The sequence below is a fragment of the Zonotrichia leucophrys genome, chromosome 3, assembly GCF_028769735.1.
Source record: "Zonotrichia leucophrys gambelii isolate GWCS_2022_RI chromosome 3, RI_Zleu_2.0, whole genome shotgun sequence".
In the NCBI taxonomy this organism is placed as follows: Eukaryota; Metazoa; Chordata; class Aves; order Passeriformes; family Passerellidae; genus Zonotrichia; species Zonotrichia leucophrys.
The window spans coordinates 105,328,309-105,355,583 of NC_088172.1; the positions used below are offsets into that span (position 1 = coordinate 105,328,309).

The 27,275-nt window shown below is 46.2% G+C and overlaps 1 protein-coding gene across 3 annotated transcripts in view; it reads left to right on the forward strand.

Moving 5' to 3' along the window:
- The window catches only part of PLCB1 (phospholipase C beta 1), a 303,607-nt gene that overhangs the window by 248,395 nt on the left and 27,937 nt on the right, over positions 1-27,275 (forward strand). Inside the window, exons 32-33 of one of the 3 annotated variants that reach the window (XM_064709815.1) lie at positions 6,230-6,294; positions 23,893-24,031. The exons of 1 other annotated variant lie outside the window; for it this stretch is intronic. In XM_064709815.1, coding sequence (XP_064565885.1) covers positions 6,230-6,268 — 39 coding nt within the window. In that variant the 3' untranslated portion in view covers positions 6,269-6,294; positions 23,893-24,031. Of the gene's footprint in view, positions 1-6,229; positions 6,295-23,892; positions 27,168-27,275 lie in introns of those variants that run through there. One more of the 3 variants, XM_064709813.1, reaches the window with a different exon arrangement.

Below are 27,275 nucleotides of genomic sequence, written 5' to 3' on the forward strand. Positions count from 1 at the left end.
TTCTGCCATGGTGGAAATGCAGCCCAGACTGCTGAGGTTGATTAAATCACCCAAGATGAGCCTGAGCAGGTTTCAGGCTTTTGATGTGGGAATGAGGCAGAGATTTTTGGAGGGGTAAAAAAAGCAGAGGGGTTGATTTATTAATAGGCATTTTCCTGCTCTAAGTGCATCTTGTGTCAGTTCATGTGGATTAGGGAGACAGGGATGGCACAGCCCTTGTCTGCCCTCTGAAGTTTGGTGCCACCACAGGATGGCACAGCCCTCGTCTGTGCCCTCTGAAGTTTGGTGCCACCACAGGATGGCACAGCCCTCGTCTGTGCCCTCTGAAGTTCAGTGCCACCCCAGGATGGCACAGGCCTTGTCTGTGCCCTCTCAAGTTTGGTGCCACCACAGTGGAGCCCAGCAGGTGCTGCTCTCCTGGGAACTAAGCAGTTCAGGAGTCTCACATCCCAGGGACTGAATGCTCTGGGCAATGCTGAAAGCACTGGGTGGGATCATCCTCAGTTCAGGACCACTCCAATATTTCCATTTGTCATGCTGTTCCCAAGGCTGTGTGCTTTCCTGGCTGGCCTGTGTTCCAGAAGAGAAAGAATGGCCGTGTTTGTGCCCAGCACAATCGGTTGGGAACATTTCAGTGTGGAGTGACAGGAGCAGGGTGGGCGGGGGAGGTTTAGCCCAGATGGCACTGCAGATATGCCCTGGCACTCAGCTGCAGTATTATTCTCTGCAGGGCAGGAAGGGCTCAGGTTCAGTGTGCCCAGGGAGGGCTGCAGGCTGCGTGCTGGGGTGCCCCAGGCTGGGCAGGAAGGCACAGCTGAGCCATTGTGCACCCCACAGCCTGGAGAGACAAATCTCAGAGCTTGCCTCGCACCTGAGCTCCCTCTGCTGCCTTGTCATGCCTGAGAGCGCTGCTCTTACAAACCCTGCAATGGGATGGTAAATCTACATCTCCTGCCCCAGCTGAGTCAATAGCACTCCGGGCTGCAGCTAATTTTTCAGGCTTTATGCTGTTTGGAACAGGAAATCCGTGATTTTAATTAGCAATAAATAGGAAATAGTCTGCTGCCAATTGATCTTAAGCAGGTACTGCTGTACTGAATTAGCTCAAAATAAGCAGGATTTTCCATTCAGCAAATTGATGTTCAGACATCTTGGCTTTATTAGCAGCAGCTCCATTATCTGTGTGAGGCTAACTTTGGTTTCAGAAAGGAATGAAGCTGAGAATCTGCTCTTAGACACAAACAAATGAGCTTATCATAAAGTACAGAGCATCAGGACAGAAGGGATTTCCCCCATGCAGTCATTTGAAGAACTAATTGTCATATGTATTCTGTCCTAGCTAGTAAATGGAACTAATAACAATTTGTCAAAAAAATCAACATTTTTTGCTTGTTAATTCACAGCCATTTAATGTTTAATGAAATTCTGGGAGATGGCATTTTCTTGATGTGTTTGTGAAGGAGGTCCTTTCATCTGACACTTCATTAGGGAAAGGATTTGGATTTTGAATGTTCTTAGGAAATAAAGCTCCTTTTGCTGCAGAGAAAACTCTGCAATCTGCTCTGTTTAATACAGAGGAGACTCTGAAATTGCCTAAGCCATCATGCTTGTCTGTGAGACAAGACCGTGCTGTCGCTTTCAGCTTCTAATTGTATTAAAATGTGAATCAGTGACTGGTATTTCATGCAGTTTTGCAGATGGTCAGAGTGCCAGACTGGACTTTCTCTCTCTAACACTCATTGTATTAATGGAAATACATTTCTGAGAAATGAAGTCCATTCTCTTGATCTCTGTCTAGCTTACAGTTAGTGAATGTTATGCCACAGATGGTAAAGGTGATAAATAAAATGTTTTGTACAGACAGAATTTCAGTGATGCTCTGCTTGGACCTTGTGTTGAGGTTTGGAGTTTTGTTTTGAGCTGAAAGATGCATATTCTGACTTAATCTGCTGGCATTTATGGAGCTGCTGTATAATTGCAGTGGATTTTTTTAAGGGTTATATCCGAAATAGTCAATATGAAGCAGGAAGGGAATGTTCTTTGCCCAGGATGAGAAACAGGAGTGCATCTGAACACTGTTCTTGCTGCAGCTGGGGTCTGTGTGTGTAACTGAAGGGTGGGATTGCACAGGGTGGGTTCCACACATGCTGCTGTTAAAGCAGGCATTCTCACTGACATGCACTAGAATTAATCTGATTTCTTTGTTTGTTTGTTTCACTGAGTGCCATCAAAGCCAGGACCAAGCTCTTCCTCCTGCATTTCCTCCTCTGCCTGCTGCACAGTCAGTCTTGGATCAATTGAAAAGCAACCCAGATCCATGCTGTGTCTGTGACAGGGGTGTGAAGGATCTGCTGTGGAAAATGAGAATATAACTGAATATAACTGGGTTTCACAGCCTGCAGAATAAAGGCACTGAGGTCAGGGAAGAGCCTGCAGGTGCCTGCAGAGGCAGCAGGTGTGAGTGTGTGAGCAGCTGAGAGCTTGGGAATTCCTGAGGGAGCTGTGCTGTGAGGCAGCTCTTGGGACAGCACTGTCTCCTTTCCCTTCTCCTCTTGGGACAAGCACTGTCTCCTTTCCCTTCTCCTCAAACACATTTCTTCATTGTGGCTTTAAGGGTCATTAATGGATAATTGTGAAGAACAGCCACGTTAACAAGAGCTGGCTGGGGGTGTTAGATCAGCACAATTTATGTGGGCACTGACAAGAGTCTGTGCCAGCAAGAAGAGAAATCCTGGCTAATTATGGCAGTAGTTCTTTACAGGAATGGCACAATAACAGAACACAACCCAGCTTTTCATGGCAGCTTAGAAACCAGAAATGTAAGGTGCAGCTTTTTTGGTGGCCCTTTGCACAAGTGAGGACACATCCAGGACCATCAGATAAACCAGATTATATTCAGCTTCAGTATTTTAAAAGCTTAAACATTTGCTGGATTGATTTCTGGACTTTCTGGTGTCTCCAGAAAGCTTCTGGCAAACCAGCATTAGGTAGGCAGTGACTGTGAATAGCAGATAATGTTTTATCCCTTCCCCTTGTCATTGGTGTTCTTCTACATCTGGTTTCTGTGTGTGTCTCCCCTAAAATGTTGTCTCAGCACTAACAAAAGCAACGGATACATGGCTGCTTTCTGATTTGGGAAAGTGTGTGTATTTTCTGTGCTTTACTACCTGTGTGTCAGAGATTTCACCAGGAGCTGCTTGATGCAATGTCTGTACAAGCACAAAGGTTCAGCTCACACCACAATCAAGAAGTTGCTCAGGCATTTTCAAAACCAGGCAATTTTGCAAGTACAGTCACGACCATCAGAATAGAGAAGAGCTTGAAAAATTCAGTGTTTGTTTTAATCCCTGTGTTTCTCTCTGACTTTCTCCTTCTTACACTGCAAGGCCACGCCTGGAGCTCCCAGAGCAGCTGTGGTAAATATCTGATGTCTGTCTGTCTGTCTGCTGCACCTCCATCTCCTGGATCGGGAGCATCCCAGGGTGCAAGGGCACAGATTATATTGCTAAAAGCTCCATAACAAACAGAGGTTTGAGGGGTTTGCTCACAGCTGAGCAGTTATACCTGGTAACCCTCGGTTTCCTCTGCCTGTGGAGCTCATGCTACCCAGATATCTCTGTCACTTCCCATGGACTGTGTTTTGGTACATAATCAAGGGGAAATTCCTCACTTTGGTTAAGTAGGGGGGGTTTGTTACCAAGTTTGAATGTTGCTTTTTGTTGAAATGTTTACTTATTTCTGATGTTCATCCTGCAGGTAGGTAAAGCTGGATATTGGCAGATGGGTGCCTCCTTTGCACACCCAAATCCTGGTGTGTGAGCACAACACACAAAGTGCACAGACCTTTGCCCAAAGCAAAATGTGCTCTTTAACAGGGAGGCTGGCTAAAAACGGTGCCAGAAGAAAGGAAAAGTGTTCATGTTGCACAAACTAAGAAATTTAGCACGAGGATGCTTGGTAGTGTTTTCCAAGACTGGTTTTAAGGGAATTTTTAATCCAATCTTAACCTGCTTTCAGTAGTTACAAACCTCACTGAAGTAACTAGGCCAACATCCCCAGCAACAAAATGTGTTTGTGCTGCAAAGTTACACGTAATGTAGTACAAATTGCCAATTTTCTGTGAGTTGCTTTATCTGATTTGTCTGTCAGTGGGAGCACAGAACCAGTGAGGTGCATGGATCAAAGGGGCAGGAAAATGAAGTGCATCAGGAGGAGGGATAAGGAACTGTGCAAAATTAAGTTGCTTTCTTATTTCACTTTGCATTTCATCTTATTTCACTTTACATTTCACCTTCTTTGCTGCTACAAACTGTCACCTTCTGCTTCCTCAGCTACTATTTTAGGTTCATTTTGCATGTCAAGATGGTGCACAGTGGCACCCATTTCCTGAGCATCCTCTGCCCCACACGTGTCCCTAACACCCTTCGTGTCAGTGCCCATGCCACAGCTTCACAGCCCACTGCTGCCACAGTGACAGAGGCTGCAAGGAGAACATAAACAACAGTCATTTCTGCATCATTTCATTGCTGCACATCGGCATGAGAAGGTGGCAGAGGTTCCCTTGCACACATTTCAATCAAATCCAGCCAGTTGTTAGCTAATGGTGTTTCCTGCCTGCATTGTGACTCAATTAGAAGGGATTTATCAATCTGCATGGAAGTAGCATGAGGACACAGTGCTCAGACATATTGTTCTGCTTCTTCACCCATTACCAAGGAAGTGACTCAATAATTGTGTTCAGTTTAAGAAAATGCTTTGGGAGGAAACGTTTTGTAACAAATATTCAGAGTACTACCTCGGTTTCTAAGCTATTTCATCTTTACATTTTAAATGAGAAGCTTTATTTTGTGTTATTGTCTGTTTGTATTTCTTTTTAAAGGTTTCCATCTTCAGTTTCATTCAAAACAAACGTGACACCTAAGCCCAAGCACAGGTGACCTCAGTGAGCTCACATGCAGTTGTTCCATGGCTGGCTGTCACCTGTGTGTCCCCTGTGTGTGACAGGGGTGCCACTGCAGCTCTGGCTGCTGGACAGTGCAGACACAAAGCTGTCCAGAATACAGGATAAAGTATAAATTATAATGATGTGGGAAGTCAAGACCTTGGTGGCACCAGCCTTGTCATGACAGAGCTGTGATTTAACTTCTGCAAGCAGAACCAAGTTCAGTGATAGACTCATGCAATTGTTACCCTGTGGAGCAGTAAATCACTTATTGCTGAAGTAACACTGGTTTTAGAGTGAAACAAGACAGCTACCACAATAATTTAGCTCAACAGAGAAGGGAGCAAGCTGCAGCCACTTGCCAATGGCAGGGCAGGGCTGTTTGAGGACTGCACTCAGCAACAACCAAAGTCTCCCATTTTTTGGAACAAACTTGTGTCTTTTTGGTTGCTGCTGGATTACCTTCAGGACTTGTCTGCTCCAGACCTTAGATCTCTCCAAGATTTGTGTTCAGGGTGCTCACAGTGGTGTGGGATGCAGCGAGTCAGCTCACCGGGAGCTTTGGGACAATGTGACAATTCTGGAGCTCACCAGGGCCTTTGGGACAATGTGACAATCCCAGAGCACTCCAGGGCCTTTGGGACAGTGCTGCTGCTCCTTGAGCTGCCAAAGCCAAGGTTCCAGAGTTAAAGAGCAGTTTGGGATGCAGGTGGGAGCAGTGGGAGCAGCTCCATGGGCACCACGTCCCAAATCTCCTGCCAGACTGACTGCAGGGCCGTGGGCTGGAGCAGCACCCTCCTGTGAGCACCTGGGGCTGTGCTGGGGCCTTTCCATGCAAACTGCCCTGAGCCCATGGATCAGCACGATCCCAGTCCAGGGCAGGGTGTCTCTTCCAGCACACACTCCAGGGGCATGGCTGATGCTCATCTTTCCCTCCAGACACACTTCCTTCCCTCTCCCAGAAAGCAGTGGCCCTTCTTGCATCCTGCATAAGCTGCACCTTCAACTAAAGCTGGATCTCTCCCTCAAGCACAGCTGGAACACTGGAATACTGCTCTTGTAGCATGGAGTGACAGGTTGTGATAAATAGACTGTTTCTCTGACTAATGTGTACCTAGTCAAATATTAATGAGCCGGCACACAGAGCATGAAGTAATCTTTTGTTTTTCATTAAGTGCATAGATTAAAGAGATGTTGCTTTACTGTACTGCACAGAATTATGTCATTTCAGCTTAGAGTAACTGTTAATCACCTCAAATTGAAATGATCCTTGGTTTTGTTTTAAAGAGCATAGAAGAACAAGAAGTAGAGGAAAAACAGAAGTAGAAATGGAATATGAGACTATAGTGAAAGTGAGTGAAAAATTCCCCTTTTTATCCAGTAATGCTGATGTTGTTTTCATTTTACATGTCAAAACCGAGTCAGGACCATCCACAATTAACTGCCTGGTGGTTTTTCTGAAGCCTTTGAGCAATCCCAGCCCTGATTTTTACCTGCTAGCTGCATAACACGAGCTGCCCCTGACCATGACATCCCTTGAGACCGATTTGTGCCTTCTCGGGTCATCCCCACCCCATCATCTCCCCCTGCCTGTTTGATGGATTGCTGCTTCTGCCCCTCAGTGCAGCCAGCAGGGGCTGTGTGTAACAGCATGAGCATCCCAGCTTTCCTCCACAGCCCTGGGCTCATGGCAATGTGCTCTGTTCTCTGCTCACAGTAGCTGCAGTACTGTCAGATCACAGCACCAGGCACTGTGCAGTCTCTCTGAAGAGGTAAAGGACATTGATTGATTGATTCATTGATTGATTGGTTGACGTGGGGTAGGAATTGAGAGCATTTGGGTGTGGAAGTGGGAGGTGGGGAAAGGTGTTGAAGTAGGAATTCTGGCTGCCTCTGAAGATGAAGCTGACCAAGTAGATAAACTAGGAATTTGTCATCTGGGACACCAGAGTATGGGATAAAGATGGGATTAACCAGGGCATCACAGCAGGAGGAAGAACTGGGGGACAAGGAGAAAGAACTGATGAATGGGGATCCGTAAAACAGGATTAGTGAAGCCTAAAGGGGAAGGCTCAAAGGTAAGAGGGTGAATTTTTCAGGCAGGAGGAAGAGAGCAGAAGACAATTGAGGAAAAGCAGGCAAAGCCTGGAAGAAAGATGGAAGTAGGTGAAAGTAAGGGGGTTTTCTTCATTGCTTTATGGAAGGGCTTATGATGATAAGATGGGGATGGAATGAAGCATTATTTCAGGCATGTTCATCAGGAAACATGATTATGTGTAAGCAAACTTCCTGCAAACACAGCCATGCCAGGAGGGCTGGGGGTAGCAATCAGCCACAACTTTGACACAACTAAATCAGGGAGTCCTGCTTGCTTTGTATTTTTTTTTACTGTTTCACTCCTACTGCTTTCTCCTGGGTTGCTTTGATATGCTTTGCTTGTTTGGAGGGAACTGCCATGGCTCTCAGTGAGGGCTGTGTTTGTTCTCTCAGCCTGGCTGGGGGAGTTGTTTGGGGTTTTAAATACTGACCAAATCTCTGTTTATGGACACACACTGGCAAGGAGGAGGGAACCAGCTCTGGGTGTTTGATTGTGGGAGCATGGATGGCAGCAGAATAAGAGATAGTGCTGAAGGCAGTCTCAGCCCTGAGGAGTTCAGCTGCACTAATTAGCAAGGATCAGAAACAGCCTGCCCCTAACGGGCCCAGGTACATCCAGTGAGTGTGAGAAGGGTGGGCTGGCTGGGTGGGACACAGCTGGGGTCAGCTGGCAGTGCTGTGGTGAGGAGCTGCCCATGGGGATTCACAAAGGAGGCAGGAAAGTTTCACAGTAAGACAACAACAACAACAACATTGGATCTGTGCCCTGCACAACACAGAGTCCTGGGCTTTGCAGAACGGCAAGTGCTAAGTTTGGTTTGTGAAGTGACTAAATTTGGTTTGTCTGGCTTTTCTTTCTGCAAGTAACCTGCTCTGCTCACCCAGACCCCACCATATTCCTCATGTGTTAATTCACATTGTTGTTTATTTAAAGGTTTTTACTGTTGCATAAGAAGTGAACATTTTTCTCCAATGCTGGTTAAAGATAACAGAATTGCAAGCATTTTTTAGTTCTCCTATTGTGGCAGGGTTAGAGATTAAAACTGTGAGGTGGGGCCCTGATTTCAGAAGTGCTGTTTTCCTCTTGGACACAGGCGAGGGAACTAAATGTGGATTTCCTGAGCACAGTGGTTGTGACAAAAGAAAGCAGAGCCCATAATGAATATGTTGGCACCTCCACAGTATTCAAAGGAGTGACTTACTGAAGATGGCAAGATTAAACTGGCAATTGCTCGCTAGGGGACTGGGATTTCTTTGTTGTTTGTGTTTAAGTGACAGGAGAATATTGATTTCTGCTCCTGAGGGATGTGCTGTCTTCCCTTCCTGAAAAGCAGGAGGAGGGGAATAGAGATGAGCTGCCTTGAAACAGCTCCCTGAACGTTTGAAAAAAACAGAGGAACTTGTTTTAACTCTGCTCTTGTCATGCATCACTTACATATTAAATAATAAGAGGCCAGCCTCATCTCACCTGCCTGGGTCAAGTGAGGATATCTTGGGAGGATGCTGGGAACCCAGCACAGTTGCTGGGCTCCAGCACAGCTAAAAGGAAATCAGACCCCAGGAAAAAAACCTCCTCTAGTGAAAGTAACTCCTCCTTACACCACTGGAGTTACTTCTTCGTTCCTTCATGCTGCTCTCAGCACTTGGCCCCAGAGGCTGTGTCCAGGACCAGGAGAAGCTGTGCAGGGTGGCAATGTCACTCAGGGCACCTGGAAACAAAGGGGATTGGCACTGAGCACTCAGGGAGCTCCAGCACACCAAAGCCAATGGGAGAATGATGGGAAGAAACATTTTTATCCACCCCTTTCTGTTCTAACCCCACTGTTACACACACAGGACAGGGCATTTGGGATGCTGTGAAGCACCAGGGTAAGGGAGGGAAGGCAGGGCAGAAGAAGGGAGTAAATGTTTCCTGCAGGCCAGAGGGGAATATCTCAGCTCCTGCTCTGGTGGAGTAAAGCCCTGGCTTTGGGCTGAACAAAACTGGTCACCTCAGAGAATATTTCTGTGCAGGGGAGGCTCAGAATCCTCCTCAGGCATGCTAATAGCTATGCAGAAATCTAGAGAAATTACCTAAATTACAGCTTCATTCAGGAGCTGTTTGAACCCTCTAGTGACTAAATGTTAGCCAGCCACAGGAGGAACTCCCAGTTCACCATTTTTTGTCAGCAATAGATAAATTTTTGAAACAGAAAGAAAAGAATGTAGACTTATGAGTCTGGTCTGATCCTGCAGCCTTTTTTTAATTCTATTGCACTGAGCTTTTTCTTTTTGCTGAATAGGAATGGCTTTTAGGAAGTCTAAAAAGCAGAACCTAGAAAGTACTGCTGCACTTTTCTCAATCTCTAAGCTGTGTTTCAAATGGACACTTAAGTGCATGAGGGAGTTTTTCAGTGAGGCTTCAGCCATACGTAGGTGTTGTCTAGGATCAAGCTGTGCTTTTCCCTAAAGCTGGAATTCTGTCCTTTGGTAGCTGCTGCACACATGCAGAATTCTGCACAACTTCAGCCTCCAGCCTCAGCTGCTGCATGGCCTGTGGGGATGGGATGGCCCTGCCCTGCCTCTTCTCCTACAGCTTTATTTTCATCAGGAGGTGTTCATGCCTGAGTAAAACATATGGTGTGGAGCTTACAGGGCACATTATTTCACAGCCTGCTGATAGTGAAGGTTAGAATTGCTAGAAGCAGCTTGCAGTCACTCCTCTGTGCTCCTCCTTGGGATAATTCCCATTAGTGAGGGCAGAGGTGCCTGTTGGGATCAGGTTTGTTCTGCAGGGTGCTGTATAGGTCTGTGAGATCTCACTGTAGTATTTCTGCTCTCAAAATGCTCCTTTCTGCTGAAAATTTTGCAGGTTCAGTTTCCAGAGCAGAGGTCAAGTTTCAGAAATTGGTGTTTCTGATGGGATTGAGTTGCAGCAATTCAATGCTTCCCTGTCCTTTCAGTAATGCACTTGACACCAATGCAGCCCGGGAGCTGCAGGAGCTGCTGGCAGTGATCCCTCACTGTCAGTCTGTCTGTCTGTCTGTCAGGGGATCCTGGAACTCCAAGCAAGGGCTGGTGCTCTCCATGCCATGAGGGAATCAGTTCTGCAGTGACTTCTCCCAGTGCCATGGCAGTGTTCCCTCCCCCTCTTGGCCTGGAGTACCCTTCATTCCCATTTGTATTCAGACAGGCACTACTGCAGCTCCCACTTGAAAATACTAATTGGTTGAAAATGAATTCCAATTTTTAAATTACTGCTTAGCTTTTTTACTTTTGAAGTGATCTCTTTTTCTAAGACTGGAGTTAATTTCTTGTAAGATCAGCTGCGATGTAATGGTTGCAGCTCTTAAGCAGATTCAGTTCAGGGACACAAACCATGTTTGAGGGTTTACACGGGCAGGGTCCTCTCTGTTGGCTCCTGCAGGGATTGGTTTAATGTGGAAAAGCAGTGAGCCTGCTCACAGCCCCACATCCCTCCTGGCAAGAGGTGTCTCTTGTCCCACCCAGTCACCAGCAGAGAGGGCATACTGGCAGTATGGATGTTGCCTGCTCAAAGTTGAAATATTCTGTGCCCTCCTGAAATCCTTTTGGACAAGTTTTCTGGGCAAGTAAGTAAAGCTTTACCACCAGACATCTGTGAGAGTGCCCACAGAGTGCTTTTGTGTTCAGTTCTGCCATTGCCCAGAGACCCTGAGCAGGTCCCTCTCCACCCTGTGCTGGAGATCACAAAAACAATACAGAATCTTGATAAATATCTCACCAAAGGTCTCTTTGTACCTGTCCTCCCTGAACAAACTGCATCTTTTGTATGAATATTTCAGTAACATGATGTTTTTTCCCCAACAAAACCCATGCTTATGACAGTGGAGTAATTATGTTGATGTATTTAAAATATTCAGATGCCTTCCCTTTTTTATGTGTGTGGCTGTGCATCCATAAGCACACAGACCTGTCACAAGGGGATTGACTCAGCACTCACCCTTGTCTCCTCCCTGTAGCTCATTAATAGTAGCAGGAGGATGCTCTGCCTTTCCTTATTTGAAAGTGCAATAACCACGGAGTGCAGGAGCCAGGGAGCTGCAGGTGGGGCAGGCAGAGCTGACAGGGTGAGCTGCAGTGGCTGCTCTGATTTAAAGAACTTTCTCGCCCTGCTTTTATTCTAATTCCTGTGGCAGGAAGATGGCATTCCCTGGATCTGTGGAGCAGCTCTCTGGCCCCTCTGCAGTGCAAGCACAGGGGATTTGGGCAGACAGTGCAGCCATTCCTTGGCAGGTGTTTTCCAAAGCCCCGTGCTGGTCAGTGCTGCTGTGCAGTGCCTGCCGTGCCTGTGACAGGGGCCAGCAGGAGCCAGCCCACAGGAATGGCACAAGTGCCAAAGGGCAGCTTCAGTCTCTCTGGGAAGCCAAGGAGGAGCAGGCAAGGGGAGCTCAGCTGTCCTTAGATCTGCTCTGCAGAGACAGCCAGACTTAAAAGCGTGGGTTGGAGGCTTCTTGGAGAGCCTCGAGCCATAACAGCAGGAGAAATGAAAATTGATGTCTTCTCCTGGTTATGGACCAGGTATTCCTCTGCAAACAGCCTCCCCCTGCCTTCTGAATGAGTGACTTCACCCTCTAAATCCCCCATCCACTGGGTTTGTCACTGCCCTGTGCAGAATGTTCTGGAGCAGCTTTCCTGCTCTGAGTGCTGCTGCCTTTCCTTTGCCTCAGTCCTGGGAACAGCCATGGCAGCACTGGGAAAATGGGCTGGGAAAGCAATGGGGAAATGGCTGCAAAATGGGCAGGGACAGCAATGGGAGCTGTGCAGGGCAATGGGAACTGTGCATGGAAGGCAATGGGAACTGTGCAGGGCAATGGGAACTGTGCAGGGCAATGGGAGCTGTGCAGGGCAATGGGAACTGTGCAGGGGAATGGGAACTGTGCAGGGCAATGGGAACTGTGCAGGGCAATGGGAACTGTGCAGGGCAATGGGAACTGTGCAGGGCAGTGGGAACTGTGCAGGGCAATGGGAGCTGTGCAGGGCAATGGGAGCTGAGCAGGGCAATGGGAGCTGTGCAGGGCAATGGGAGCTGTGCAGGGCAATGGGAGCTGTGCAGGCAGTGGAGCTGTGCAGGGCAATGGGAGCTGTGCAGGGCAATGGGAGCTGTGCAGGGCAATGGGAGCTGTGCAGGGCAGTGGGAACTGTGCAGGGCAGTGGGAACTGTGCAGGGCAAGCAGTGGGAACTGTGCAGGGCAATGGGAGCTGTGCAGGGCAGTGGGAGCTGTGCAGGGCAGTGGGAGCTGTGCAGGGCAATGGGAGCTGTGCAGGGCAATGGGAGCTGTGCAGGGCAGTGGGAACTGTGCAGGACAAGCAGCCCTGCAGCCTCAGCCCAGGTTCTCACCCCATGCCCTGCACAGCCCCTGGCAGCCTGTGGCAGGAGGGAGCTGTAACTCAGCAATCTGAGTTCTCCTGTGGATTCTGTGCCCCCATTCTCTCTCCTGCTCTATCCAAAGGGCTGAGGAAATCTTTTTTGTTAGCCAAGACAGCTTGGTGCTTTAGCTTAATTTTCATTGTGTAATTTTAAGCACAGATCGTGCCAACAGCGCTGCAATTAATAGATAGCCTAAAGACTTATTATTTCAAACTAATTGATATGTAAGAAAGTTTAAATAACATAAGTGATAAGAATTTTTTAGAAATAACTTCTGTAACTAATTCAGAATAATCTTTTTACTGTTATTTAGAGTAGTAGAAGACTTTATTATTCACTCACCATCACTAAATCTAATGTCTGTCTGTATTTCTCTAATACTAAATGGATTTCCCTGAGATGGGGAAGAGATGACATTTTATAGTTGTTGTTCCAAAAGGTGTATTTGCAAGTTAATGATCTCTTTCATTTCTGATACTTTCTACTATGATTTGAAATAAATACTCCCCAAGTTCCAGATGAATTTCTGTTGCAGAGATGTGCACTCTGCACATTTTTAGAATAGGGCTCTAAAGTGAGAAACACGTGTTTTTAAAGTACCCTTTTGCTTCTTCAAATCACTTGATCACTTATGAAAGGCCTTTATTTTTCTAGTGTTCATTAAACTTATCTTCAGCTAGATTGTGATCAGAATTGGCATCAGAGAATACACTGTAAAGCTGTAAGACCTCTCAAGAACTTTTTAATGCTTTTGGAAGATGTCAAGTACCAAAATAATAATAAAACACTGATAGAGCATTAAAAAGATAAGTTCTTGTAATGGAAAGAGGTTTTGTTCTACTGCCAGTGTTTTTTTTCGTTAAATAAGGTTTTGCATGGTGCAAAACCTTTCCAAGAGAGAAGCTACCAATAGTGATACACATAAATGAAATCAGATTAAAAACAAAGTGGAGCTCCAGGGGGATCATGTTAGGCATTTCGATGGCATGCCTCTCAGTGGAAAAAAAAGCAAAGGGCTTAGTGAAGTTCCACGAGCTTCATGTGAGCTCAGGCTTGACCCTGTGGTGAACTGAGCTTTGATGAACTGTGTTAGCGCAGGAGGAGAGGGGCAGGAGCAGCTCACAGTGAGGAGCTCACAGTTCCTGCAGGGCTGTGGGGAGGCCCACAGTGCCCTTCCTGTGCCACTGAGCTCGGGGGGCACCAGGGGAGCTGATCCTCAGCGGATTGAATTGGCTGTCCCTCTGCTCCTGCCCCTGCTGGCTCCTGAGGGATTGGTGTGTCCCTTTGGCTGGCAGCAGCAGGGCTGCCCAGAGCCCAGTGGCAGTCTCTGTAACACAGAGATGTGTTCAAGAGCTCTTCCAGAGCCAGGGGAAGTGTGCCACAGCACAGCCTCACAGGCCCTGGGCACATTTCTGTCACAGCTCCTCCCTGCACCAGGCTAGGAGGCTGCAGCACCAGCAGGGTGGCAGTTCCTCACCCAGAACCAGCATCAGGAGGCAGAAACCCCCTCAGCAGCAGCTTGCCTTCCCCAGGGAGCTCAGTGCTGCAGGGACACCCAGAGGGCGTACAGAGAGAGCAAAGTCTGCAGGTGAGCAAGGCAGCTGCCCTTCTCTGTGGGAGCTTGTTATCTCTTGGCTGTTGGATTTTAAGCAGCAGTCTGGACCCTTTTCCCAGACTCCTTCACCCTTTGCAGTTTGCTTAAATTGAAAAGGAAATGATGTTCAGGGAAAGCCCTGAGCCACTGACACACAGCTTTGCACCTCTCCTTTGTGAGGCAGGTTAGAATTACCCCAGCTCCCTGCTGGGTCAGGAGCAAGCATCTCATGCCCTTTGGTGCCAGCAGTTCCTTCCCTTCATCTGCTGTGTTTGCACCTGTACTTGTGTGGCTGCAGCTCCAAACCCCATTAAAGCCAATCCCTGCCCTGCAGGCTGGAGTGAGCTTTGGGTGTGTGCTGTGCCAGGCAGGAGTTCAGGCTGCCCTGGGCAGCTTTGTCCTGTTGATCTGCCTTGATGAGATTACTTTCTTTGTCAATTTTTGCATTGGGGGATGCTTGCTGGACATCACTGACATAAAGTTTTCTGCATGGATCATTTAAACTTGATGGGTAATTAGAGAGTTGCCTAAGCTTGCAGCAGTCAGTGTTAATATGAACTTTGGAGAGAATGTTTAAATGAAAAACAACTGAACTGAAATATTAATCCCTTGAACTTAATCATGAGGATAGCTCAGTGAGCCTCCTAGTGCACAGTACTGCTTAATCCAGGAACAGCAGCACAGACAGCAAGAGGAGGGTTTTTCCCTTTAAAGCTCATTGTAGTATAAGGAAGAAAAACCTTCAGGCTATTTTTAATTAGGCTGAACCACTGGACAGTGTTGCTCTTACATTAAGCTCTGAAGTTCTTAATAGTTGCAGTTAAAATTCCACACTAATTTTGCTTCTCAAGTGAAAAAAAGCCCAGTGTGTTGTGTAATACAGCATGAGATGATGAGCAGTGTGGGTATGTGGATGAACTCAGGGTGGAAGTGGAGGGATGTGAAGATAATCACAGAATATACACACAGAGCAGCCTCAGTGCCCAGCAGCAATGATACATCTCCAGTTGATGGCCATTAGGTAATCATGAACATATTCATCAGCACATGGGTTTGAACCTGGGCCCAGCTTTTTGTCACTGTTAAACCCAGCCTCAGAACTTTCCTGGCACTTGGGAGTGCAAAGGCCAAAGCACTGAGCCATCCTTTCTGGGGGATGGAGGAGGAGGGACAGCGGCTCTGTCTGCGCTGCTGACTTGTGCCAGGTTCTGAGTGGGTGTTTTCATTGGCCTGCTATGTCCAGTGGGTCTGTCACTGACTTGGCTCATTATCTGGGGAGAGTCAGTGCAAAAGTCTCTGCTAATAGTGAAGAGGAAGCCAGATTCATGTTGTTGATGAGTTAGGAAATATTTTGGAATAGCCTTCGCTGTTACAGGGGATTATAGAGCTGCAACTGCTTGAGAAGGTTTTCAAAGCAACTTTGAAGGCTTTGATCTTTATTCAGAGTGTGCTTGCTTTCCAGTCTAGAAACATCCATTTTTAACAAGATATTAGGAGAAGGACTGAGTGCTCAGTAATTTTCCAAGCAGACCTTTCAGTGGGGCTGCATCTTGCAAAGCCCCCTGGCATGGAGAGCAAGGTGCATTCAAAGTGCAGCAGAGGCTGTATCAGTGTGATTATTTCTGAGCCAATGGTGGCTGTTTATGAACCTGCACACAGCTCCCTGAGCATGGCGAGGGCCATGGGTGGCAGTGAGTGTGTGCCCTCAGAAGGTGCTGTGTGCAGGGGCACAGCCCTCAGTGTGTGCTGCAGCTCCTGCTCTCAGAGCAGCCTGGAGAGCCAGGGCAGGTATGGCAGCAAAAGGAGCTGCCAGACTCAGTCACAGCCTGAGCTGTTCCCTTGGCTTCCAGGAGCACAGGGATGCCCTGGAGAGAGACACAAAGGGATTATTTATCTCCTTTTCATTGTCCTGTTGGAGGAGCAGGCTCAGAGGGAATTTTCTGTGGCACTCACCTGTTAGAGATGTCCTGCCAAGAGCCAGACACAGACAACTCTGTCATTGCTGTTAGCAAGGTGGATATGAGAGACTGGGAAGTGCTTTGTTAACCTGAACCCAGGGTTCAGTCTAGGTGAGCATCCAAAAGCTCTGCTGTGGGTTCCACCACCTTTTTCCAGATCTGAGCTCCAGCAGCTCCTCAGCCCTCACACAGGAGGCCTTAAGCCCCTGAAACTTTCTTTTGTTGTCTCTGCTCTTTCCAGAATTGCCAGAATCTCTCACTTAGGGGGACACCACCACTCTCAGGCCGAGCACAGTGAATAGTGAGTGCCCTGCAGGTTCCATGGCTGCTGGGGACACCCTGCTCTGCAGCCATGCTGCTGCTGAGTCCTGTGTCCTCTGCTTGCTCTGCCCGGGGTTTGGAATATTTCTGGGATATATTGTTGCTGTTGTAACCTCAAGATGTCATTTAAAATGAGTTTCCAAGGGACTGTCATGACCTCTTGAGATGAGGATTACAATAGTGCCGCTCTTGGAAGGCCTGTGCTGTTTGCAGGCTGCCTTGGAGGCACCGGGGAAGTGGAAAAACATCATTTATTAGAAGGTAATGGCTGCTCTGATCTTTTTTGCTGTTTGTTTGTCTTGCAGTATCCAAAATATGGAGAGCACTTTAAAAAAGGACCAGCTAAGACACTGTCTTTGAGCTTTGTACTCGAGTTATTTACCCTGGATCCACCCCACTAAACTAAGGGCAGTATCTGCTGATAGATGAGGGGAGCTTCTCTGGATTTATTGCATTGAAACTGAGCAGATTCCCTTTGCTTACAGTGAAGACAGCTTACTGTAGTGGTGATGAAAAAGAACAGAATCTCAGAATCTACCCTTAAAATGCCCATAGAAAGGGGATTTTCTCCTGTTCATTCTAGCTCAAATTATTTTTATTCATATGCATTATGAGGTGCATAGGTCATGCTTTTGTAGTGTTGTCTAAGAGCCACTTGACAGCTTAAGAAAGCATTTTGTCCTCAAAAGCAAACTGTTACATTAAGTAATCATCAGAAAGAGGAGTAATTCCAAGTATGTAGCTTGCAAGGCACAGAGCAGGGCTGTGCATGAGAATAAACTGCCAGGCTTTTGAAGAAACAGGAAATTAGTTACTGTGAAGAAAATCCTCCCACAGAACTCAGTGCAAGCTAGTTCTTGAAATAATTTCTTTAAAGAAAATGCAAGAGATCTGAAATTGCTGCTAATAATACAATTTCCAGTAGGAAAAGATCTCCAGTTTTGCTGTAGGACCTTCTCTAACCCAGCAGGTCTCAGCAGAGATACCATACAGGTGAACGTGTGTTCAATATGTGTATAACCTGGGCAGCACTGATGGTAACTCCTGGATTAGTAACTCATGGATTGTCTAGGGAGGGCAGTAAGAGAGCTGGGAATGTTATTGAGATGAGGATTAGTGCAATTCCTAGGAAATATAGGCTTGGAAATTGGTCGAAGAAGCTTAAGGTCATGGTCAGGTTCAGGGGGTAGTGCTTGGAGCAATAATGGTTTGCTAGAGGGGGATTTATTGATACTCATGACAGAAGTTTGGGTTGGATAATTAAAGAGAAAGTGAGCCAGATGCCCCGGACATTTATTTTTAATCAGTTATTGGAGCAAATGTGGGTTTACTACACAAAGGTGGATATGAGCTCCTTGTAAACACTGAAATGCAGGAGCCAGGTGCCACTGGTTGAATGGAGGCTGCAGTTAACAGATTGATGGGGGCCCAGGTGACAGTCTGGTGCCTTGGCACAGCACACATCAGAGGGACTCATTCACCTGGGGACTTGTGTGCCCTGGGGAGGCAGAGCCCATCCCCTTTGCCTCACAGAGAGCCCCTGAGCTGCAGCAGGGCAGGTGAGGGGGGCAGTGTGTGTGCAAGGGCAGATCACAGGGCACGTGTCACCCCTGCTGTCCCTGCTGGTGCTCTCTGTTCAGCACAGAGCTGGGCTGTGCAGCCTGGGGGCATGGGGGCCATGGGGGGCAGGCAGAGCTGGGGCTGGGACAGCAGCCTGGACACTGGGGGTGCTGAGGTCAGCCTGGTGTGGAGGACATGGGAGCATCTCCTTCGGGCAGGGAGGCAGAGGAGGATTTGGGAATTGGTGTGCCTGGTGTGTCTCATGGTCTGCCAAGTAACCACTGTTTGAAATGCAGAGATGTCCTTGTCTGAGGACAGGACTCATCAACAGGAGCTTTCCAGACAGCATGAAGGCATTTCCTGCTGCTCTTTACCTGGTGCCACCTCAGCTGCCAAGTGCCCTTAGGCTCCCCTTGCTGGTTCCACACTCCTGTCTACCTGACTAGTTTCAGCTCAGTTTAGCAGTGCTGTCCTTGAGCTGTATGAAGCCCAAATGTTAATTAACGTGGTTGGCACATCCCTTTACGCCCTTGCCTGGTGTCCCTGGGAGCAAAAGGAGCCTTCAGGTCTCCCTGCCCATGCAGAGGTAACTGCTTTCCCAGGAGAACCTGCTGCTGCCCCTGCTGCCTCAGGCCACTCTGGTGGGCAGGAGGGCTCCAGCCCCTGCTGCACAGGGACTGTGGCCTGCAGGCATGGGGACATCTGAGCTGTGCTTACTCCTTTGCCTTCCCAGCAGAAATCTGCTTAGTGGAGGGAATAACATGCTCCTTAATAAGGAACTCCTACTGTTTCCAATTAAACAAAAATTGCTGCCTATAAATCACTTGATCCCTGAGCTCTGTTCCTCAATTTCACTCTCCCTGTTACTGAGCCTCCATCTGCTTTTAACAGTTCTTGCTGCTCATGTGTCTTTTAATGCTGTATCCCTCCAGAATGGCTTTCTAATTAAGTAAGCTGTGCAAATGAAAAGCAGAGGAACAGCAGCCTTCCTGCTCTCTGTACCCTGTATCTGGGAGTCCTCCATGTGCTATTTTGGAAGCTAAATTGAGGTCGCTGACATTATGCATATTTGTTGTCTGATGCAGGCTTAAAAGCCCCAAATCCTCTATTTAAAAGTATCTTAAGGCACATGGGTCAAATATTTGCAGGAAGAAAAAGAAGTATTTGTGGCTTTAGCAGATTTAGAGAAGGAGGGAGGAGTGAGGAGGGGGCCCCAGTCCCAGCCCAGTGCTGCTGTTGCAATATGGCAACACTGAGCACTGGCAATATCAGTGGTGCTGCTGTGAGCACAATAAACATTTCCCATGGCACGTGATAAGGGAAACGGGAGCTGTGCTGAACAGAAATTCCCTGCAGAGGCTGCAGCCCCCCTGTGATTACAAATGGTGCAGTGGCCACTCACAGCCTGGTGTCAAAGTACATTCTGCTGGAATTGCACAGAAGAAACAAATGCACTTGAGTTCTCATCAGTAAAACAAAAAGCACAGGCACTGTCTGTGTGGAATTAAATAATATCCTGCACGTGGGCAGTGCCAGGGTAATTATGGATACAAATGAGCACCACATTTCAACTGTGAGTAAATGCAACAATCAAATACCATAAGAGTAAATTTTTCATATAGTATTGTGTTATTTCATATATTATTTGTGTCATTTTTCATATATTATTGTATCATTTCAAGGAGAAATAACACAACTTTAAAATGTCTCACATTTGAAATCTTAACTCAAAAATTGTGACAAAATCTTAGGCATAAAGAGTTTACTGTTGGAAATGTCAGAGATTGTTGGAGATACTGAACTATTTAGTCTTCAGAGTCTATTTTTACCTAAATTGTTGATCCAGGATATTTGAATAATTTTCTATTCATAATTCACTGCCTCATTGAGGGAAAAAAAGTAATCCGGAAAACAAAATAAGATAAATTTAAAAGGAGATAGAACAGAAACACCAAACTCAAAAATCTGCCCTTAGAGAAAAATTCCCAGCAGAATAGAAAAACCCAAGACTCAAAAAAGTGACTTATTTGGAGTCATATTAAATCCTTGCAGTGGGAGAACTTCATCAAACCAAATATGGCCATAATTAATGTTTTTGTTTCCACAAAACTGTGTTTTGGTGGGGTTTTTTACCAAAATGTGTAATTGGTTGTATTTCCCACATAACTTTCTCAAAAGGTTTTTGGCCGAAGATTGATTCTGGAGATGCTTTTCCCGCAGTGCCCCTTGGGTTATTCCTGAGCTGCAAACACATTCAAGAAGGCGTGTGAGCTGTGTCCCAGGGTGTGGGATGAGGAGAGGGGCAAGCACAGGGCCCTTTCTGGGCAGCAGCTGCAGCCGAGGATGCTGCAGGGCCCTTGGAGCTGGAGGGAGCTGGGCAGCTGGCTGGGCTCCAGGAGCTCTGCCCACCTGAGGGCCCTGCTCGTGCCCTGCCCCTCAGCCCAGGGCTGGGGGGTTGGGTTGGGGCTGGCCTCCAGGAGCTCTGTGCCCACCTGAGGGCCCTGCTCGGGCCCTGCCCCTCAGCCCAGGGCTGTGGTGGTGGGTTGGGGCTGGGCTCCAGGAGCTCTGCCCACCTGAGGGCCCTGCTCGGGCCCTGCCCCTCAGCCCAGGGCTGCGGGCTTGGGTTGGAGGTGCAGGAGGTGCTGTTTGTCCAGGGCACATTCTGTGTAAAGCTGAGGGGAGCATCAGCTGCCATCTTTTAACTTGCACTGTTGGGGAAAAACATAAAAGGTAGGAGGTGGAAGCACACATTGAAGAGCTTCTGGCCACAGCCATCAAGAGGGACTCACAGATTCATCTCCTGTCCCCAAGGACCCAGTTGCCAACACCTAATGATGGCTCTGCATGTTAAAGCTTTAACTCCCTGCCTGTCAGTAAGGTACAAGGGAGTGAGATCTACCTGAACAAGAAATAGTGTCCAGCTGTGGGACACTAAAGCCACATGGAGGTGACATTTGTGTTGTTTTTGTTGTGGGTTAAGGAGAGGACAGAGGATGCGTAAGAGGGCAGGCAGTGAGATAACAGAAGGAGGAAGGTTGTTACATGATAATGAGGACAGTGGTCCAGATAATGATGTGCCAGTCTCATTCCCCCGCCTTGTCTGACTCCAAAATCCTAACAGCAAGTGTAGGTCACCTTGTTCAGTAGCTGGGGAGCAGAGAAATTGGGGTAGGTGGACTTGTGATGGGAAGCAGCCAGGGGAACAGCAGGCTGAGCAGAAGGGCCCTGGGTGGATCTGGTGAGGAGCTGGTGGAGCACAGAGGTTTCACTCACACACTATAATGTGGCACCTTGTCTTGCCATCGGCCAGCCAAATGAGAGCTGTGTGTGGCTGGGGGCGCAGCTCTCCATTCACTGCCATGAACTGCAATGTCCCTGTAAAGCTACAGAGTGAATACAAGGACACTGAGGCTTTTAGGAGAAAAACAGCTGGATTTCTTAAGGCCAGCTGGTTTTAAGCAGGCAACTTGTTTCCTTAACCTTGTGTGGCAGCTCAGGGGCCAGAGAATGGATGGGATCTGAGGGGCTTGTCAGACACTGAGCAGGGGGAAGAGCTGACAGAGCCTTTGGAGTCAAAAACAAAACTAATTTCTACTGATGCAGTTTAATCAACCCTCCTTGTCTGCTGGCTGCTCCTTCTCAACTAACTTCAACCTTCTCATGATGAGATATCTCTGTAGTCTGTCTCTGGAGACAGAAGGGTAGCTCCAGATCCATGTAATTTCTATTGAGCACTCATCTTAGAGGGGATTAGCCACTGGAGGTGCTTTAGGAGAATATTGGATGCCATTGTTACCTAACAACATGCTTATGGCTGCACTGGGTTCACATAACGTTCACTTTCTGAGGGATTTCAAATATTTCCTTTGCTTTTAAACCTAATTAAGCACATTGAGGTTCTGAAGGAAGTTGAGAGCCAGGAGCCTTTTCCCTGATTTATGATACTGCACACCTTCTGTACCTGGGGTGCCCAAAATTCACAAACGCCACGTGTGACAGGGAGGTGGGGGAATGCAGCAGCCCATCTCTGCCTTGGACACTCCTGTGGTGTTTTTAGCCTTGAACTGTAACCCCAAGCACCATGAAGGAAGAATTTGATCTTTTGCCCAGGATTTAATCTGTGGTTTCACAGTAATGCACAGTGAGCCACTGAGTGCCGAGCTGCCGACACTGCAGCAGTGTGGATGTGATCTCGTGGGGGCTGAGGGGCTCCCTGGGCAGCAGGAGTCACTGCTGGGGCTGTGCTGAGCAGGCAGAGAGGGAGCATCATCCCAGTTTTCTCCACCAGCCACCCCATGGCACTGTTCCTCTGATGCTGCCTGTACTTGTGGAAGTGTTTGCAAAATGGAGACAAAAGGAAGATCCCTTCAGAAAATTTGTATCTCTACATAAAGCCAGAAAATGAAGGGGTGCAGGAAAAGAAGAAGGGTGTTATGATAATGATTAGCTACCACAGTGACAACTCTATATTTCTAGCTGATAGAAATATGTATTTTAGACACAGGGTGTGTTTAATGGAACCATTTGTGCCTCAGAGTTGGTTTTATCTGAGGTGGGAAACAGAGGCCAGGACATCAGGAGAATTGCCAGAAAGAAGGCAGGAAAAGAGCTTTAGCAGGGAAACCAAAAGGAAAAAGAACAGATCTTAGATCTTGAGGAAGAAAAGCTTCAGAATTTGTCTAATTAAGGAATGTAGAACTAGACCGGGTGAGCTGAGGACATTGATTTGCACATCAGGAGAAAGGAGAAGAGGCCTCACAAAAATAAAGTCAGAGATGCAGGATGAAAACCAGGCCAGAAGCATGGGGAATGGGATTGGAAGGGCTCAGAGGGAGGGGCAGGGATAGAGGCACATGGTGTGTGTGGACAGGTGAAGAGTGGGAAGCCTGGGATTGCACCTAATGTTCAGGTGAAAATTTGCATTGCCTGTTAAGAGCTGTTGCAGTGGGGTGGAGGAGACCTGAAACTGCACAGGACAGACTCAGGCCTAGGGCTGAAGGATCAGAATTCCCAGCACCTTTATCCTGGAAATCCTGGGAAAATACTTACCTGAAAACACAATTGCCTAAGAAACTATTGCAAAACTGCTGCAGCTACAGTTAGCAGAACCTGACTCCCTCTTTTTAAGAAGGTGGGTAGATGGATGGATGGATGGATGGACGGACAGATGGAGCGGGTCTGGCTTTGGAACTCACCCCTTTCGCTTCCTGCTGTGCTCATATTGGTCATGATGAAAAAATTGGCTTTGTCTTCAGTTGAAACTTTGATACACATTAATGTTTTTCAAATAATGGATCGTGCAGATCCTAATATGGGCACTAAAACAAAGGCTGTACTAATAAATACTGGGAAAGGACCCACTGCTTCCTGAAGACTGATAGCCAGATTTCTTTCTGCATGCCTTTTGCATCCTGTTGATGATATGACACTTTTTCCCCAGTAATGTCCAAGACACATTCTGCATTAATCCGATAATGTAACTTTCCATGATCTAGCTCTAAGAAATGTAATTTAACTTGTTTTCCCTCCCTCTCTGACTCCCTTTGACTACTGACTTTTTCCTAATGGTTTCTCCAACCCAAGAAATCTGGCACAAGTTGTTTTATTGTTCTCAGAGCAACGTTTGTGGTGTGTTTGATGTGTGATTAACTACCTGAAGCTCAGTGAAGGCCTTGCTCTTTCAAAGGCCTATCCGTGATCCATACTGCACCTGAACGGGTTCTTGTCACAGCCAGTGGGAGTATGGACACCACTACAGTTAAATCCACATGAATTTGAAGGATTTGGGTACCCAAGGATGGGACCCAAAACCAGCCTTGTGACTGCACGTTCCTCCAGCTTGGCAATGACTGCATGGAAATTGATAGGCACTTTGGATGCGTGGTGCTGATATGGGAAGGAAGGGAGTACGGTCTTGAATTGTGCAAAAATGCCTTGGTAATGCCCCTCCTGCCTGGTGTGGTGCTTTCCCTATCCTGTAGCACTGGTCACATCACATACACCTGAAGACAGCTTGTCTCTTTTGTTGTAGTTGCAGGTGGAACTTGATCAGGAATATCAAGACAAATTCAAAAGACTGCCTTTGGAAATTCTGGAGTTCGTACAGGAAGCCATGAAAGGGAAAATCAGTGAGGATGGAGACCACAGTTCTGCCCCCTCTTCCCTGGCCTGTGACAGTGGAAAATCAAACCATAAACCTCCACAAAGTGAGGAGGAATTGGAAGAAGACACCCAAGAGAAAGTGTTTGATACTACTTTTTAACTGCCCAAGAACCAATCAGTGCACGGGGCGCAGTCTCCGCCGTGCCGCGGCGAGCTGCACCGGAGCTCCTGGAGGGAGGCAGCAGGAGTCTGCATTCCAGTGCACATCTCCCCAAAGGAACATTTTATAAAAGTATTCTGCAGAGGTCTTCATTCTCATTCTTCATCTGATCACTGTCCTAAAGCTTAGTGCAGTTGTAATGGGAAAATTAATATGTTAACCTCCCTCTTCTTTCTTTTTCTTTTTTTTTTTTTTTTTGGCCAGTTTACAGTGGGTAATTTTCTGGCCATGTTCACTGTTAAGAATGTTTAATGAAGACCAGTGTATTGTACAGAGAAAAGTGTGTGCACATTTCCTTTTGGAGTGCCAGAGCCAAGTGCTCCAAACTAATAGAGATCCTGGCGAATATCACAACAGTACCTAATCATATTTGTTTCCTTCTTTATAACTGCACCTTGACAGCTGTACCATCCTTTTACATTTGCACTGAAACCTTGGATCCTTTTTAGCTCTGCAAGCACTGGTGGCTTGCTGTCTTGATATTATGTTTATCCCATGGAGAGACATATATTTGCTGCTGAAAATTCTTGGAACTGTGGGGACAAGAGGAAAATGGAGAGAAGAAGCCGCGTGGAGATTGTCGGTGTCTGTGTCCGTCTGTGTTTGCTACACCGTGTGAGTGCATATATGTTTGTATATATATACATTTTTATATATATATAGCTGTATGTGCACACACATCTGTCTCTATACACACACAGCATGTTGCTATTTGAAGTTGATGTGGTCTCTTGGCCAAATGAAATGTTTCAGGGATCCGTGAGTAGGGAGAATCTTTCCGAGAGCTAACATCTGGGTTATACTGCTATAGAATAATCATGGAATCATAGAATTCTTTTTGTGGTGTTAGTGGTGTAAATCAAAGTAGTTTTAGAATATAAATTTGATATATATTTTGCAGACTCGAAAGTATTGATTTTAAGTATCATATTTTAAGCTTACTGAATTTGATAGGATTATAAAATGTTTAGGACTACAGTATTTGAAATCTAACAGAATCTTCCATTATTTTTAAGACTGAGGTTCAGTTTTACTAAGGTCTAAAATTTGAAAGCAAAGTATAAAAACCTGACCACTGTTATTTAAAAATGTATATTAATCTGTTTAACCGACTTGTTAAAATAAGAACAATCAAAGTTAGCGTACTGTATGATATGCATGAGAGAAGTAACAGCACATTCTGGGAAATTTCTATCGGATGACAGAGACACATTTGAAAGTCAGGATGTTTGAAAAGGTAAGAAATGCTGTTCTGTGGATTGCCCCCCAGCAGAAATCGGAATCATGAGACTCCTCAGACAGTTGGGATTGTACCTGGGCCAGTGCACGATCCCTCCCTGCTGGTGGAGGTGCCTTGGGCAAGGGGACACCAGCCCAGAAGCCCCAGGCTGGCCTGGACACACTTGATCCTGCAGAGTTGTGTTCTCCTGCACCACTGGGCTCGGGAGCTGGGCTGGGAATAACTCACATCCACCTTACCTAGGGTTACACGGCAATGGAGAGAGCAATCAGTTAATAGGGAGGCATTTAACACATCCTAACAGTTGAGTTATCTTACTTCCATTCCCTCAGGAGTTTAGTACTTAAAGTAACTTATTTTATTTAAATTTAAGCAATAAAATACAAATCGAGCTTAAGTTTTCAGTTAAATAATGGTGTGTATATATATAAGTTCAAATCTTGGAAAACAAACAGTATTTTGATGTTTCCTTTTTAAACTTAGAGCAGAAAGAAAGAAAAATTGCACATTGTCTGGAGATCATATTTTGAATTAAACTGTTCTGGTTTATGATGATGAAATCAGTGCACATGAAATTCAAAAATCTGACTTTCATCTTAACGCTAGGAAAGGTGACTCCTCTGCTAATCCTAGTTTTGCACTTTGAAATCAATCTTAATCACTCATTGAAAATGTAGAGTCGAGATTTAATGCTGCATTTTATAAAGTTAAAATGACGTGTTGTCTAAATTATTACGAGAATAAACTGCTAGCAGTGTTCATATAAAACTGAAGCTATTGCATTACAGAAGCGTTGTACAGCGCAGGCTTTTGGGGCAGTCCTGGCTCCTCCGAACCTCAGTGACGTTCCCGAGGGCTTCAGGGGAGCCAGGACTTCACACAGCCCTCAGAGAAACTCGGGCAAACGCCAGTGAACCTTTTATTTGTATTTAATAAGAAATAAATAGACTGGTTGGGTTCAATATACTATCAGCTGTAGTCATTTTACAGTACGTTTGTATTTGACCATTTCCCGTACTCCCATTTTTTTATATCTGTACAGTGCCACTTTCTGCAGGTGTAAGGTAGTGTGTGATCCTGTACATCTTGCATCGTTCAAACTATTTCAGTGAAACTGATATCATTTAATATTGATATTACTTGAACTAGAGTAAGATAATGACAAAAGGGTCTTTATGATGTGCAAGTCTTGTGCCTTTTATGTATTTGCCTTGTTCCGTGTTGAATGTGTGGAAATGCTGTATTGTGGACTTTCTGCTGTATAGAATAGAGCTGTCTATATTAAACTAGGTCGTGCACTTCAGATATCTTTACACTACTGAAAATAGCTTGGTTTTGGCAGTATAAACAGAATTTTAAAAATTCTAATGAAGGCCAGACATTTTAGACTTAACATGTTCATAATTATGTTAATTAATGCTCATGTATTAGCTAAACATTCACTGACAGATAACTAAAGGGACATCATTGCTTGCCTTTCTTTGAAATCAGTGTTGCTCTTGTACATTGTATTAATAGTGTCTGTGATTGATTAGTCCTTGATGATTTGCTTTCAGAGTAGGATGAAATATTCCAGTTAACATGTACATATTTTTTTGGTTCCTCAATCTATGATTGTTTCAGAGGCATAATTCACATTTTTGTAAAAATTCTATGCAATTTTGTGGCATGATGTTTCTTCCACTTGTAATTTTATGTGCTTACATTACAGATCCAAAGGACAAATAAAAATTTCTTAACACAAGCCCAGTTTTCTCCGTTCGTTGGTTCAAGAGCCTCAGTTGACTGAGGAGACCTTACCCTGAGCCTTTGCTGACAGGTGGGGCAGTGCCAGGGGAAGGCAGGGAAATTT